This window comes from Chanos chanos, chromosome 5, assembly GCF_902362185.1.
Source record: "Chanos chanos chromosome 5, fChaCha1.1, whole genome shotgun sequence".
Lineage (NCBI taxonomy): Eukaryota > Metazoa > Chordata > Actinopteri > Gonorynchiformes > Chanidae > Chanos > Chanos chanos.
In genome coordinates this window covers 50,602,317-50,617,253 of record NC_044499.1, presented here as the reverse complement: position 1 = coordinate 50,617,253, position 14,937 = coordinate 50,602,317, and the positions used below count along the sequence as shown (strand labels likewise).

The 14,937-nt window shown below is 44.7% G+C and overlaps 2 protein-coding genes across 2 annotated transcripts in view; both read left to right on the top strand.

The window, feature by feature from the left end:
- Positions 1-328: 328 nt before the first annotated feature.
- tdrkh (tudor and KH domain containing) lies at positions 329-8,172 on the top strand. Its single transcript, XM_030774295.1, has 14 exons — positions 329-393; positions 1,822-1,979; positions 2,342-2,433; positions 2,574-2,766; positions 3,063-3,202; positions 3,526-3,835; positions 4,205-4,371; positions 4,523-4,698; positions 4,955-5,019; positions 5,157-5,308; positions 5,602-5,715; positions 5,808-5,862; positions 7,920-8,003; positions 8,143-8,172. Exons 1-13 carry the CDS (start codon positions 329-331, stop codon positions 7,973-7,975), a joined length of 1,743 nt encoding a protein of 580 aa, XP_030630155.1. The 3' UTR covers positions 7,976-8,003; positions 8,143-8,172.
- A 1,014-nt stretch (positions 8,173-9,186) lies between these two features.
- Positions 9,187-14,937, top strand: part of mbtd1 (mbt domain containing 1) — a 10,184-nt gene continuing 4,433 nt past the window's right edge. The window contains exons 1-12 of the mRNA XM_030774293.1: positions 9,187-9,285; positions 10,699-10,900; positions 11,125-11,258; positions 11,459-11,573; positions 11,667-11,749; positions 12,006-12,123; positions 12,365-12,499; positions 12,610-12,698; positions 13,372-13,606; positions 14,077-14,132; positions 14,266-14,370; positions 14,758-14,905. Of these exons, the coding sequence (XP_030630153.1) occupies positions 9,265-9,285; positions 10,699-10,900; positions 11,125-11,258; positions 11,459-11,573; positions 11,667-11,749; positions 12,006-12,123; positions 12,365-12,499; positions 12,610-12,698; positions 13,372-13,606; positions 14,077-14,132; positions 14,266-14,370; positions 14,758-14,905 (1,441 nt within the window). The 5' untranslated portion in view covers positions 9,187-9,264. The remainder of the gene's footprint in view (positions 9,286-10,698; positions 10,901-11,124; positions 11,259-11,458; positions 11,574-11,666; positions 11,750-12,005; positions 12,124-12,364; positions 12,500-12,609; positions 12,699-13,371; positions 13,607-14,076; positions 14,133-14,265; positions 14,371-14,757; positions 14,906-14,937) is intronic.

Sequence of the window (14,937 nt, the reverse complement as noted above, 5' to 3'; positions counted from 1 at the left end):
GTGGTGATTTGTGAAAAGACTGACGGATCAGAGGTATAGTTAGATGGCTAGCCTTTTTGGGTGCATCGCACTCCAGGGACTGCGTACAGGGAGGTTTAATATGTAAACGTAGTATAGCTACTGAAACACGAAACTCCACATCCAAGGACCATAATCACGTCAGCCTTTAACCAGATTTCAGTCACTGGTCCCATTTTGTAAACGGATACATACCGAAGACGAACCTTCAAGTGATTCCAATTATATAATCTTGTTTCACATGTCTGTCTGTTCCTACGACGAGCAAGAGGTGAATTTAAGAGGCAGAACCCAAGCTCTGAGTGTCCAGATGGATGCGGCTATCTCAGAGTCTCGTGTCTTTCTCAACTACAGCCCTAAAGCCCTCCTCTCGCAGTGAGAAAGCCCTCCCTGCATGATCCGGTCCATGCTCTGCTTCAAAACCAGTGTGAGATAGATGCATGTTCCTATACGTTATCCCTGATTTAATGGGATGTGATTGACAGTGCTGACAGATACACCTTAACCCTTCACCCTGTTTAACTTTTAAAGCAAAAACTTTTCATATCTTCTCCAAAATATCAGTGAGAGATTCCCATTATTTCAGGGGTCCTGGGACATGCATATAATAACAGTATCGCGCGGAGCTTCACGCGTAATGTGCTGCTACCGCTTCGGTCCTCTCGCTGATCTCGAGCGACATCCGTGCTTTGTGCTTGAAAGGTTTTACAGCTAATCTCGTCAAACAAAGCTTCTCTTGTTTCTTGAATGCAGTTTTTTTTTGGGGGGGGGGGGGTTTGGGGTGGAATTAAATGTGCCCCAAGAGAGAGGGCACATTTGAACTTTCACTAATTGGAATTTTGCTTGTTTAATTCCTAATTAAATTGCACAGTGCCTGCATTGTGGTCATTGTATGGCTTGCAACAAAAGACTTTGCAGTTGAATACTAATGTTACATCTCTCTTTACACGTCGACCAGGCTAACAGTACTATGTATAACCTTAAAGTAAGGGTAACCCCCTTACCCCTTTTTTGTCAAATTAACACTTGGAATTAACTACACAATGGTCCTTAAAGTGTCTTCCCATAACATATGTGAACATCAGCAAATGATCAAGTTCTCTGATAGTCCACTGTGTTTGCTCAGTGAGATTTCTGTCAGCCCAGATGTGGCACGACCAACCCTGTAGACATCACGCCTTCAGTTTTAAGAGTAGTCCCTGTAGAACTGAGACATTTAAGTAAAAACAGAAATGTTGTTTTTTTTTGGTTCTTGGACACTGGAGTCCTTATCACACTCGTGACCTTTTAAAGTAAGACATCATGTGACACACAGGGGCTTAGCCTAATAATGGAACATTCATTTTATCGTGTCATCAGCTGTGGGAGTTGAATGATAAATTATCTTTTTTTTTTTCCCCTCATGGGCTGCTGCATGGGCTAGTTGTTAAGTATATGCCCATGTCACACATGGTGCTGGCTTGACTGAAGAGTCTGTTGATAGAGCGCTGGGGAGTCTGACTGGCTCCCCGGCTCTGTATCAACTATCTGACCTGTCTATTTCTCTCTGTCTCTCTTTCTCTCTCTCTCTCTCTCTCTCTCTCTCTCTCTCTCTCTCCCCGTCTCTCCGATGTCTCCACCCACCTGTCTGCATATATATCTTTGAGCTGTCTGTCTCTCTCTGTCTAGCCGTCTCATCGTCTGTCTGTCTGTCAGGCTCTCTCTGTGTTGGTGTCTTTATCCTTATCCATCTGTCTGTCTTATCATGTGTCCATAAGTGCTTATCAGACACTGCAGTGAGTCGTTGTGGGCTGTGTCCGTCAGGTGGGGGCGTCCGCCTGGCACAGCTGCACTGATGGCTGGGGTGAAGGAGGGGCCGTGGAGGAGCCTGAGCTCTGGGAGAAAGGTGGCCCTAGCGGCCGGCCTGTCTGTTGGGGCCACTGTGGGATACATCCTTTTTCGTCATATCAGGAGCACCACCGGTGAGCAGAACCGCCTGCTGCAGACGCCAGCTGTGCCCCTGATAAAGCATTTTACTGTGGCTTTAATGGGTTTTAAATTGGACGGTTTGTCAGCAGGGGGAGCCTTTCAGTCATGAGTAAATTACTTTAAAACAGAGGCTCATGGTTTGGTTCATCTGACAGGAATGTGTCGTATTAGAAACAAAGTCATGATCCATATGTTCAGATCATTTTTATGTATGTAATACTTCTTATAACTGATATTGTCACAAACCAGCTTCCCTGGTCTGAGACACACACTGAAACACGCTTGATGCCAAAGTGAAGAAATTTTCTCAGACTGTTTTAATGTGGCTTATTTGTTTTAATTTTTTTTTTTTTAGCACAATGCCAAAGCAAGGAAGAATCCAGAATGTCTGTCTCGCTGGATGTTTACCGATCCATAGCAAGACACCAGAGCACCTTTCTGGACCTGGTGAGTGTTTCTCTACACAACATCCCGCCCTTATCGAGTTCCATTCAGGAAACGTCATTCAAGATCATCTTTTTTTTTTTTTTTTCTTCTGACGGTGAATTATGGGAATTTGAGTGTTTATGTCAATCATTCCTGTGCAGGTGAATGAGAAGTCAGGGGCCCAGGTGAATGTGTTGCCGGACCAGGAAGGGCAGGGCTCTGTGAGTTTCCTGCTCCAGGGCTCTGCAGAGCAGATCCTCCTGGCCAAGTGCGCTCTGGAAAAACTAGCAAGGGACTGTGAGGTCATCTCTGATGTCGTGGAGGTTCCCCAGACCGCCATTGGCCGAATTATCGGTGAAATAACTTCACGTTTCCCACGCCAATCCTTCCCTGGTGTCCCTGTGTTTACGTTTGAAATCGAATCGTATTAATAATTACTGGATAAAACTGGATGATTGAGACTGAACAACAGTTGAAAAGCATTGTTCTTTAAAGTCAGATGTCTAAAATACAACCAAAATCAATTTTCTAGACTTTTTGTCTCGTTTGTTGGAGATGTGGTTACTGCTGCTTATTGCTGAATGGTAGGAAGGTAATGCTGAGCCATCTGTCTTTGGTCTGTATGAAAAAAAACGGGTCTTGTGCTGCAGGTCGTGGAGGCGAGACTTTGAAGTCGATAAACCTGACGTCAGGAGCCAGGGTGAACTGTCCGAAGGACAGGGGTCGCAGCTTGGACGACAAAGGCAAGGTCACAATCATGGGGACACGACAGGAGGTTCAGCGTGCAAAGGTGAGGGTTCGTGTGAAGCGTGAAAAAGCCGTGTGAGACAGGTCTGTGGAGGGAAAAATGCTGGAGTGAAACTTAAGCATCAGTAGTGAAGAATTGATCGTTCGTTTTTCACAAGTCTTTGGATGAAGTCTCGTTTCGTTTTCTTTGGATATTATTTGTCATTTGTTAATAGCTCTGTATGGTGCTGCATACTGAAATAATTTTTTTTAGTAACTATTTAATCGTAATTAATAAAATTTTGATAAACTGTGCTTGTGTCAGTGTGGCAGAAACAGTCTGACAGTTGTCTTTTTTTTTTTTGTTGTCTTTTGTCCGTGTCTTAGGAGCTGATCATGGAGAAGGTCGTTGAAACGGAAACGGTGCGAAAACGGATCAGCCAGTCCTCCGCTCTGCGGCAGAAACGAAAACCTGTCGAATGCGAGACAAACCCCAAAGCCCAGACGCTGGAACCGAAACTGAACCGAGAGGATCAGCTCGCTCTGATGACGGAACCGAAAACCGAGGGTACCGTTCAGTCCAACGGATCCACCGACATCACAGACACTACCGACTCTACAACAGATTCCCCTAAATCTGAGGACGAGGAGGTGGTCCTCTCTCCAGCCTCACCTCTGGAAGTCTCCAAATTTGAAAGTAAGAAACTGACACATGTTATGCTCTCGTGCTGTGTTTGCACCAGCGTTTGGATTCTGCTTCAGAGTAGGGAGTTGACCGATGTTGTTGATTGTTAATCGTCCATCGTTGTTCATGAGCAGTTCTCTGGTGATGGGTATTAATTTCGGGTATTTACCAGAACATAACTCTTAAATGTGTCTCTTAAGTTTGTTAAAAATGCATCATATAAAACTGTAACAGTAAAGAGTGATAAATTCTAACAATAAATTGGTAACAAATGTTTCTTTTATACTGGGGGACTGGTCGGGTTCACGGCTGTGTTGGGTTTATCTGTAGACGGTCACCGTTTCCATGTCGTGTGTCCTTATGTTCTTCTCTCCTCATCAGTTCCCAGTCCTGACCTAAGCTTCCAGCCTGACGAGCACTTGGAGGTCTTCGTGTCTGCTTCGGAAAACCCCCAGCACTTCTGGATTCAGATCCTGGGTGTCCGGTCGCTTCAGCTTGATAAGCTGACCACGGAAATGAGCCGTTTCTATGGCAGTGAGACCTCGCAGGTAGGTTTGCCTGTCAGGTATTCTTTAAACCTACACCGCGTGTGTATGATGATCCTTAACATAAACTAATGACGTAAAAAAAAAACATGATGTCCGGCTACGAATGAAATAACCAAATTAAACAGCATCGCTACGCTGTGACATGTTCCAGGATCACAAGGTTGAGGCAATTGTGGTGGGAGACATTGTAGCTGCTCCATACCGGGACTTTGGCACTTGGAACCGGGCACGGGTTTTGGGGATCCTGGGTTCTGGACTGGTGGATCTGTACTATGTGGACTTTGGTGACAATGGGGAACTACCTAGAGACCAACTGCGAACTATGAGGTGGGAAGGAACCATCAGATCGTTGTGCTGTGTTTCTTAAAGTCTCTCCAAACTACTGCGTTTTCATATACATATGGATTACAATTTTTCTTACAGTTTTGTACTATGTACTCCCACTTTAAAATAGGAGTTCATCAAATAGCCATAAGGTTGTTTTTCAGTGAGGAATGCAGTGATGAAATGACTATTTTAAAAAAAAAAAAACTCTTGAGAAAAGCTTTCCTTTCACTTTCTCATATTGTTGTGGTTTATCTAGGAGTGACTTCCTGAGTTTGCCTTTCCAGGCCATTGAATGTAGTCTAGCTGGCATACAGCCTACAGGTAACAGTACAGAGACATTCAAAATGTCTGATTTATTATTATTATTATCATTATTATTATTATTATTATTATTGGTGGTGGTGGTGTTGTTGGTATGAAAACATAAATACTTTTTTTCCCTGTTGTCTGGTTGAAAGGGGAGATTTGGACCGAGGCAGCTCTGGATGATTTTGAGCGACTGACATATTGTGCTGAATGGAAACCGTTACTGGCCAAACTGTACAGCTACTCCCATTCTGAGATCTCCTCCTGGCCCAGCGTGAAGCTTTACGATAACAGCCAAGGAAAGGTCAGCCTCCAGTCTGCACTCGCTTCTCAGTCATGACTGTGTCCAGGGCCAAAGAGCAGGTGCCTATGCTGTAGTGATGTAGAACTGTATCTGGCTGTTCCTCAGCAGAGAATCATACTGGGACGCTCCCAGTAAAACAGTCCTTTTCCAGAAAACGCTCTGCAGTTCTGCCCTTTTTGATTGACACATAACTCCCTGTCAATCACCACCCCATACAACCTTCTCTGAACTCTATTTACAGTCCTAACTGAATATTTATTCTGTGTGTGTGTGTGTGCGCGCGCATGTGTCAGGCTGTGGACCTGGGTGAGGAGATGATCCGTTTGGGCCATGCAGTACCCTGTCAGGACGAGGGGCCCGGATCGAGGGGAGACCGGGACGACCCGGGATCGCTTAGGAAGATGCTGGTAAGAGAGCGGTTGGAACCGGGTTTGGTTGGATGTCCAGTGATGAAGTGAAGGAGGAGGTTCTAATGCAGCGTCCATGTGTCTGTCTGTAGGATGATATGACCGGAGCGACCTCAGAACTAAGCATGTCCTGCATAAGCTTATCAGGTGGGTTTTCCCAAAGAGCACACGTTGCTGAATAACCTCATAAACAGGTTTGGTTTGACAGGAAAATCAGAAAACAAAGAGTTTTATTGTTCACCCAGTAATCCTATCTTAGACTGTTTTCCAAGGCCATGTGTTTTTAATGTACATTCTTTGCATCCACTGTAGCAACAGTCACGATGTCTCAATACTGTATTTCACGCCATGTTCTGGTGTGAAGACAGCTGCTTAACGGCTGTGTGCTTGGTTTGTAGAGGTCGCTTTTGATAAAAGTGTTAGTTAAATGAATAACTGTAAGTATACACTGTGCACTCCACACCCTGATCTAATGTTAATGGTGGAGTCAAGACCCAATGTGTGTGGGGCAGCCCTTGGCCACTCCCCCTGTGACTCATATACAGTTTCCCTTGGCTGTTCGTGCGTAACTTGTCCTTGTGTGTGGGACGCACGTTAAGGTTCTGTCTATTCGTGCGGAGAATGGGTGAGAAAGCACCTGCCGTGGTCTGCCAGAGCCTCCCTCGGTTCTGTGGAAACCCCCCGCGCCGACGTTGATCGGAACCTCTCGCACGGACTCCTGTCTTCCATCTCCTCTCTAGACCAGTCCACTCCGTCTCAGAGCCTCAGCGAGCTCGTCAGTCAGATCTTGGAGTCCCCCGTGTCGGAGCCGAGCTCCTTCACGGCCGTCGCTGCAAACCAAATCCCTCTCGGCGCTTCCAGCGCTTTAATCGCCTCGCAAGAACGGTCGGTCCAAAGTTTCTCCGGGTCTCCAGTCACGTCTCCCTCTTCCTGCGTGGAGAGCATCACGTCAGTGCTGGAGTCCTTTACCCTCAGTGATGATGTCTTCCTCGCGACCGTTCGCCACGGCAACAGAAGCACAGCGTATTCCTCTGGGTCGACGGGAACCGGTCTCTCTAACGGTGCGACGTCTACCGACGTCGATGGCTCGGAGAGCCGCAGCAGCGAAGGGATCAGAGGTGTGTGGTATTACCTGTCGTCTTCTCTGGAGTCATCTGGGAAATCGCACAGTACCACGATGCCCATATCCTCTTCATCGTCGTCGTCATCGTCATCCTCTTACTGGACTGAATCCGGGGACAGGACAACTACATCTTCGCCCTCTGTGGTCAGTATCAGCTCAGACCTGTCCAGGAGCGTTGAGGAACCGGAAACGACAGAGGGAGATGAACTGGGCTCGGCGGTCGAATTTGGCCGACTAAGCCACAGCAGGCCCGAGGAGGCTGGCGGAGCTGCAGCCCATGGAGTTGAGATGACTGACTGTCACACTGGCAGCAGCAGCAGCAGCAGCAGCAGCAGTGGGAGTGAAGTGGTTTATGTTGGAACCCTAGCGTGTGAAGAGGAGGATGAAGCAAAGCCCTGCTCTAGCCCTGGAGAACATACAGGCAGCTTTTCACATCCCGAAAACAAAATCAAAGATGAACAAGAACCGAAGTCTGACCTGCCTAATAAAGAGGGACAGCTCCATGAGGCAAAAGCAAAAGTTGAGGGAAGTCAAATGAAAAGTGGTGAAGTTATTGTGAAAGACAAGACTACGGAGGTGGAGTGCAAAACCGTGAACACTCACGGTGAGTCTCAGAGAGGAGCAGCTTGTTATGTAGAACGAAGAGGTAACTTCATATTGGAGCACTAAAGGGAATGATTTGGTGGAATTTGAAGTTCTGGAGTCCACTTTTTTTTAAAGAAAGGTCACGTCATGGGTGGTGAATTATTATAGGTGCACCAAAACCTCTTGACAGTGAATGAACACTCCTCTACTATTAGGTTCACCAAACCCTGAACTGTTTACACCCTAAACACACACACACACACACACACACACACAAAGCACTGAGGTTTGTACCTATGAAACATTACACGTGAGCAGTACTAACTTGCACTGTGTTCTCTGGCAACACCACTCTCATGGTGTGAAGGGTGAAATTCACGGCGGTTGGAGGTCTTGATATCGCTTGTGTGTGACTTCGGTCGACGAATGAAAACATACACTCATTTCTTTTTCTTTTTTTTATTAACTCTTTTACTTTGTCGTCCTTATGTTGTAGAAGTCGCCTCGATCTCAGGAAGCGTGGATGACGTCATCGAGGACGACCTATTTTAAGACCAAAGACAACGATGCCTTTACATTGGTGAATACGGCTTCACTCCTCCAGTTTACTGTTTACTCACCCTTTATCTTTACTGCCATTTGATGTGTTTAGTGTGAGTCATCACAAGTGGAAGGAAGTATTTTTATTTGTAAATAGCTGTTTGTTTGTTTGTTTTTAGAGACCCAGCTGTGACCGTGGCTTCTCATGCTCTGTCCCATTTCCCCCTCTGAAGATGAGCCTTACTTCACCGCGCTTCCCTCTCCATAGCAACCTGTTCTCGGTTACGTTTCTCGGTTAAGGAGTCCGTGTTACGGTTGTTCTTTTTCTGTTGTTGTTGTTGTGTTTTCCCCACTTTGCTCTGAATCAGATTGTTGCCATAGATACATATAGTTTATAAACAGCTGTAGAGCAATGCCCAGGGAGTTCTGAAGAGAGCAAAAGAGAGAGAGAGAGAGAGCAAGAAAACACGACGGTACGATGCAAGTGATGCACAAAGAAATCTGAGATGCACTTGATGTTCTACTGACATTTTTCTCTATGTCTGTTCTTTTGTTTATTTGGTTACTGTTTTTTTTTTCATGATGTCCGTTTACTGCAACATCAGTGTTATTTATGTTGTGAATGGAGAATTTTATTACATTATCGGCAAATATATGTATAAAGAAAGAGAAATAAAAATAAAAAAGTATTACCATTGTTGACTGTGTGTGGATTCATTGGATTATCTGTAATATTATTATTATTACTAGATCTAAGTGAAGAATTGTAAATTTTTTCTTTCCGCTAAAACGACTGGTTAGGAATTTCTCCAAGAGAAATAATAACGAAGATGTTCTGCATTAATTTCAGAAATGTATGCATCTGGATGGGATGAAATGTCTTTAACTAGCAAATTTCGGGAAATATTTTTTTCTTATCGATTCTTCTCATCGGTTCTTTGCTAAACAGATAAATCACATGGCTACATAACATGCAATATTATAGTCATTTAAGTGTGATTAACTCAATCAAGTGTGTTACAGACAGTGAATAATTTGTGGATGTATTTTACTTCTACTTTTTAGTTACGATAATCCCGTAACCATGTTTGTAGTATCAGATAATGACGATTCCACCCCTTAGCCAATAGAAAGCATATGCGTTCGACGGGCGCACGCGCACTCGGAGTATAACAATTGTTGATAACCTGATCAACTGGGGTAGATTTTACGTTTAAGTGGAATATTTCATTCAAAACCCCTCTTAGGGGATTCAAAATTGGTTGTAGTGACGTTAAGAAACAATTTTGCATGAAGGGCTGATGGAAGACGCAAGGGATTTGGTAAGAGAATTTATTTTACTCCTGCTTCCTTATTGGGGTTGTGTGTAGCACGTCGCTAGCATGCTAGCTCGATACAATCCTCTTTGTTATGGTTGTCAGTTTGTAGCATAGCAAGTCTAACATGCTCTGCCAAGCTCTGTACACTCTGTGTCAAATTTACTAATTTTTGAATTAATGTGCATGCTGTTTGCCCATAATTTAACTCAAATAAAAACGTATAATCTCCTAGTTATATTGCGAACTTCCTGTGGTAGTATTTTGAGGAACAAAATAACACTAAGGCCTATTTCCGAGCTAGCCAGCGAGCTAACTAATTTCCCCAGCTAGCTATCCTAGCTAAACTGGGTTGATCTAACAGTATTAGAGCAATGTTATCATAATGGTTTAAAACACAGTTTTTATACAATAACAAATGAGATTGGATTAAGACAGCTAAATTCGTGCACAAGTTAGCCTCCTTTCAATGAAGTATGTGTAACATTTTGGCCAATATACTCTTAATGTTTGTAATAAGCCGGAGAACCACTGTTTACTAAATACTGCAAACATACCTGCCACTGATGTGTTGCAAAGCGCAACAAACGGCCTAAAACTCCTAAAATGAGCGAAATAACAGTATCCTACGCGCTCGCTGAAATGAGTGGTATGGCAGTGTGAACAGGACTGGTGTTTCTCTGCTTCTGGTTGCGCTCGTAGTATCGCTGGTGTACTATCCTGTGCAAGATCCCGCAAATTTGTGTCGTCCGTTCGTCGTTGAAGAACGTCATTTATACGGATCTACATAAATATTTTGTCTAAAAATTATTTGTGTTTTTACTGATTTCTTGAATCAAAACACAGATATCAAAATGTATTGCCTAATGTAGTATTCAGGCGCGAGTGGTACCAAATTTAAGTGGGAATGACCCGCTGCAGCCTTGTTTGTTTTGACTCCTGTTTTCTCCGCCTGAAATAGATTGCATTACTCTCTCTCAGAAGCCTGTTGATCACTTTAATCCAAGCTGGTTTAGACTCAAAATATGTATAGGAATTTACAGGAACACTCATCTCAAGCCCAATACCGTAACCTTATAAATGATTTCATTTCTCCTGGTTCACAGTGGAATTGTTAAAAAGTCTATATTCTTGGAGCTGTTCGAGAGGCAGTGGCTTATTTCTAAGACAAACAGCTAAGCTACTGTAGAGACTGGTTCTTTTAGTTGTGTTTTACGAGTGAGGGGGGGTAGCCCACAAACCTGAGAGATCTGGGTTCAGTTCCTGAACATTACATGTTGCCATTACTTTTGCCTTGGGTACAGGACCTTCACCCCAATCTTGTTCCAGAGGTGCGCGACCTCTGACACAGGAAACAAATTATTGCTCTGAAGAAAAAGCTTAACGTTGACAAATAAATGTTTAAACTGCGACTTGCAGGCTGAACGCACCCCGCGTTCAGAGCGGAAAAGGCGGGACTCCTTCGGGATGTTTGATGGCTATGACAGTTGCAGTGAGGATTCTAGCAGCAGCTCCAGCTCCGACGACAGTGAGGATGAAGTGCCCTCCATCCAGCCCAGCCTGCCCATCATCAAAAACAACGGCCAGGTTTACACTTATCCAGACGGCAAAGCTGGAATGGGTTAGTGTATCTCCTGTTCTGCTGTACATTGTTTCTGGTTTCAAGGCACTGTAACAGTGAGAGATTGTGACGTTGTAACATTGTTTCTTATTTCAATGCATTGTAACAGTGTGACACTGTTACATTGTTTCCACGCCTTAAATTGGTGTTGTTATTTAGCTGGTGACTGTGTATGGGGTCATATTTGTGTTATTCACCCCCTCTTTTTTTTATGACACATGAAGCCACCTGTGAGATGTGCGGTATGGTTGGTGTACGAGATGCTTTCTACTCCAAGACGAAGCGCTTCTGCAGTGTGTCCTGCTCTAGGAGCTACTCCTCCAATTCAAAAAAAGCCAGTATCCTGGCCAGACTTCAGGTAACACCCCTCGCACGCGCACACACACACACACACACACACACACAGTCATCCAACCTGAGTCTGCAGTTCATTACCACCCATAATATCAGCCATGAATTTCCACTCAAAGAGATGTTCTGTAATACCGATTTTCAGGCTGCTGTCAGAACAGCAAGTGTGCAAAATGTAACACAGAAATGCTTTTTGTTCCACGAAAGGGTAAACCACCGACAAAAAAGGCGAAAGTCTTACAGAAACAACCCCTCATGGCGAAGCTGGCTGCTTACGCCCAGTTACAGGCTAGTCAACAGATCCAGGCCAAATCAAAAGCAGGTAAACTCGCTCAATCAGTGACTCTTAACCACTGTTAACGCTTGAAGTGAAGTCCTGTGTAATGAATGTGTATGATGTTATGTCTCGTTTCAGTGGTTCCTGTTGAGGAGTTTGACTGGGGTCGATACATCTGTAGCAATAACCTGGTTGGGGCTCCAGTGAGCTGTTTCAAACATGTAAGCGGGAGACAAAACTCTGGGATCAGCTCTTTTCTTTTCTTTTCTTTTCTTTTCTTTTCTCTACTTTTCTCCTTTTTTCCCCTTTTGTCTTTTTTTTTTTATGTTCCCAGTGTTCCCATTAATTATTTAGCATCGCTCTACAAATTATTTAGCATCATTGGGCAAATAGTTTTTTTTGTTTTTTTTTTACCTTTTAACGTTTTTCTTTTCCCTGTGTATTTTTAATCTGTTTCTCTGTCATTGTGGGATTGAGGTTCCCGTGGGCAGAGTGTGGGGTGACCTATCTGAGGGTGTACGGGTGGAGGTGCTAAACACAGACACCAACCTCTCCACTAAAGTCTACTGGATCGCCGGCATCGTCAAACTGGCAGGTAAGACTGGATCCCAGTCACCACCTGGGCTCAGTATCAGGGGAGGTCTGGTTTTATTCGTTACTTTACAGTCACATGACAAACGTCATCATGTGAACAGGACCGTGCACAGAGCGTGCTGGTTTAAAGTCTTAAAATTTTCTCTTTCATGTCTTTGTCATATATTTTAAAGTGTGCTTATTGTATGATTCTATGCAGCTCTGTGTAAATCTTTTTTTTTTTTTTCCTTTCCTGTTTTCAGGCTTGAAGGCACTCCTTCGATATGAAGGATTTGATAACGACAGCAGTAAAGATTTCTGGTGTAATCTGGGTATCCCAGAACTCCACCCTGTGGGTTGGTGTGCCTCAAGCGGAAAACCTTTGTTCCCCCCCAAAAGTAAGCCCGACCGTCGTGGGGTCTGAATTATTTTGGAAGCGTATGTTTGATGGGAGCTTGAACGGTGTTGCGCTCTGAGATTCTAACCAGCCTCTCCTTATTTCTTGTAGCTATTCAGCATAAGCACCAAAACTGGAAAGCCTTCCTGGTCAAACGCCTCACTGGAGCCAAAACTCTGCCGGCCGACTTTTCTGCCAAGGTAAGGCTTTGTTTCTTACCTTCAGATGCCCCTTAAGATGTTTACTGTTTCCCAGATGAATATTTCAAATTACATCACTCAAAAAACAAGGTGTTTTTATCCATGTGATTTTTGAAATGCTTATACAGCAGTAAAGCTGGATTTACAAAACAAGCTCTCCATTAAGAAAAAAACCCCCAAAAAGCCAAAAAACCTCCGCAGCGATAAGAGAAAACCCCACCTCCAAGCAACCAGAGAAGTGACTGGATGTGAGATGTTCGCTCTGCTGAAACACCATGTGCCTTAGATGACCCGCGGTGTGGTCTGCAGCACCCTTTAATCCCTGCACATGTATTTGTGTAATAGACCTATAGGGGGCGACACTCCTCAGAGACAGTCTTGAGTGGGTGTCAGCTTACGGACACCTTGATGTCCTTCAAGAGGCGTGGCGCGTTTATAGATCCAAGACCTTTAACAGGTCTGAGAGAGCAGGTGGTGTCTGTTTTAGGAGCTTTAATACGCACCTTGAGGTCCAGGAGGTGCTGCAGTACCCCAGACTTAATAAGGTTTTTTGGCCCTCTTTCAGGTCCAGGAGACTGGGTAGTACCCTGGTTTAATGTGGTTTTGTGTTCTGTTTCAGGTCCAGGAGAAGGTGCAGTACCCTGGTTTAATGTGGTTTTGTGTTCTGTCTCAGGTCCAGGAGAGCATGCAGTACCCGTTTAAGAAGCTGATGCGGGTGGAGGTGGTGGATAAGACCCACCTGTGTCGGACCCGGGTGGCCCTGGTGGAGCAGGTGATCGGCGGGCGGCTGCGTCTGGTTTACGAGGAGAGCCTGGACGGGTCGGACGACTTCTGGTGCCACATGCACAGCCCCCTCATCCACTCCATCGGCTGGTCCCGCAGCATCGGACACCGCTTCAAAAGATCCGGTCAGTCTGAGAGGATAAATACGGCTCTGTCAGCCCAGGGCGGCTGATCCCAGATCAGAAGGGTTGCTTTGAGGTGACTGTTAGGAGCTGTTTGGTAGGGAGGCAGACTGTGTGGATGGGGAAAATGCTGCTCTAGGCGTCTGTGTGTCTTTTTACTCCTGTCAGAGGCCTGACCACGGTTTTTAAACACATTCCACTCTGTAGCACTGTGTACAGGCATGCAGTGTTCCTGAGAAAGTTTACCATTAGTAAAGCTAATCTCTCAGAACTGAACTGAAATGAGTTGATTAAGGTGAGAGCGAGCTCTAAATGAGCTTATCTGGTTTTTTTTACAGTACTACATATTTAGCTTTAGTACTGTGTCATTGGCCCTGGCATTTCAATGAGAAGCGTGATGTACGTTGTGTACATTCAATGACTTCTGTGTTGTGTGTGTGTGTGGTTTTTTTTTGTTTTTTTTTTACCCTCAGACGTGTCAAAGAAAACAGAAGGGCAGATGGATGCCCCTGCCAACCTGTTCATAAAGGTTTGTGTCCTTTTCATACAATCGAATTTATTTATTTATTTATTTTTCACATTTTCCTTCTCCATTTGTGCACCCTCCTCTCACGCTGTCTTTTGATGTTGGTTTTTTTTTTTTTTTCCGGTGATTTCCGCAGGTGAGGGACGTTGACCAGAGCGGGGACTGGTATAGAGATGGGATGAAGTTGGAGGCCATAGACCCTCTTAATCTCTCAGCCATATGTGTAGCTACTGTAAGAAAGGTAAGGCTTTACTTTAACACTGGGTCTGTCTGCCACGTCATTGCACTGTTATAATGCAGTCTGTTTTTCAGGAAGGACGAACCTGAAAGACATTAGTGTATGTGACATCATCGCTTTGTTTTGCTCTCTCTCTCTCTCTCTCCAGAAACAAGCTTTTGATGTTTCCTATATGTTTTCTTGTTTGATAAATCAGATGAGGTGGACATTGAGAATGTTTAAAGGCCGACTTGTCTGCGCTGAGTTGACTTTGCCTGATTTGACTGGACCTCGGTTGTCCTGAATGGAGTGGAGCGGTTGGGAATTGCAGAGGGGGGGGGCAGTTACGGCAGATGGGAGCGTGAGGTTTGAGTTTGGGTTTTGAGCCTGTCCCGTTCTGGTCTCCCTCAGGTCCTGGCCGACGGGTACCTCATGATCGGGATAGATGGTTCTGAGGCAGCTGATGGATCAGACTGGTTCTGTTACCACTCCACATCACCCTCCATCTTCCCTGCTGGCTTCTGTGAAATTAACAGCATTGAGCTTACCCCACCAAGAGGTAACGGATGCTCCGACTTTCTTTCTTTCTTT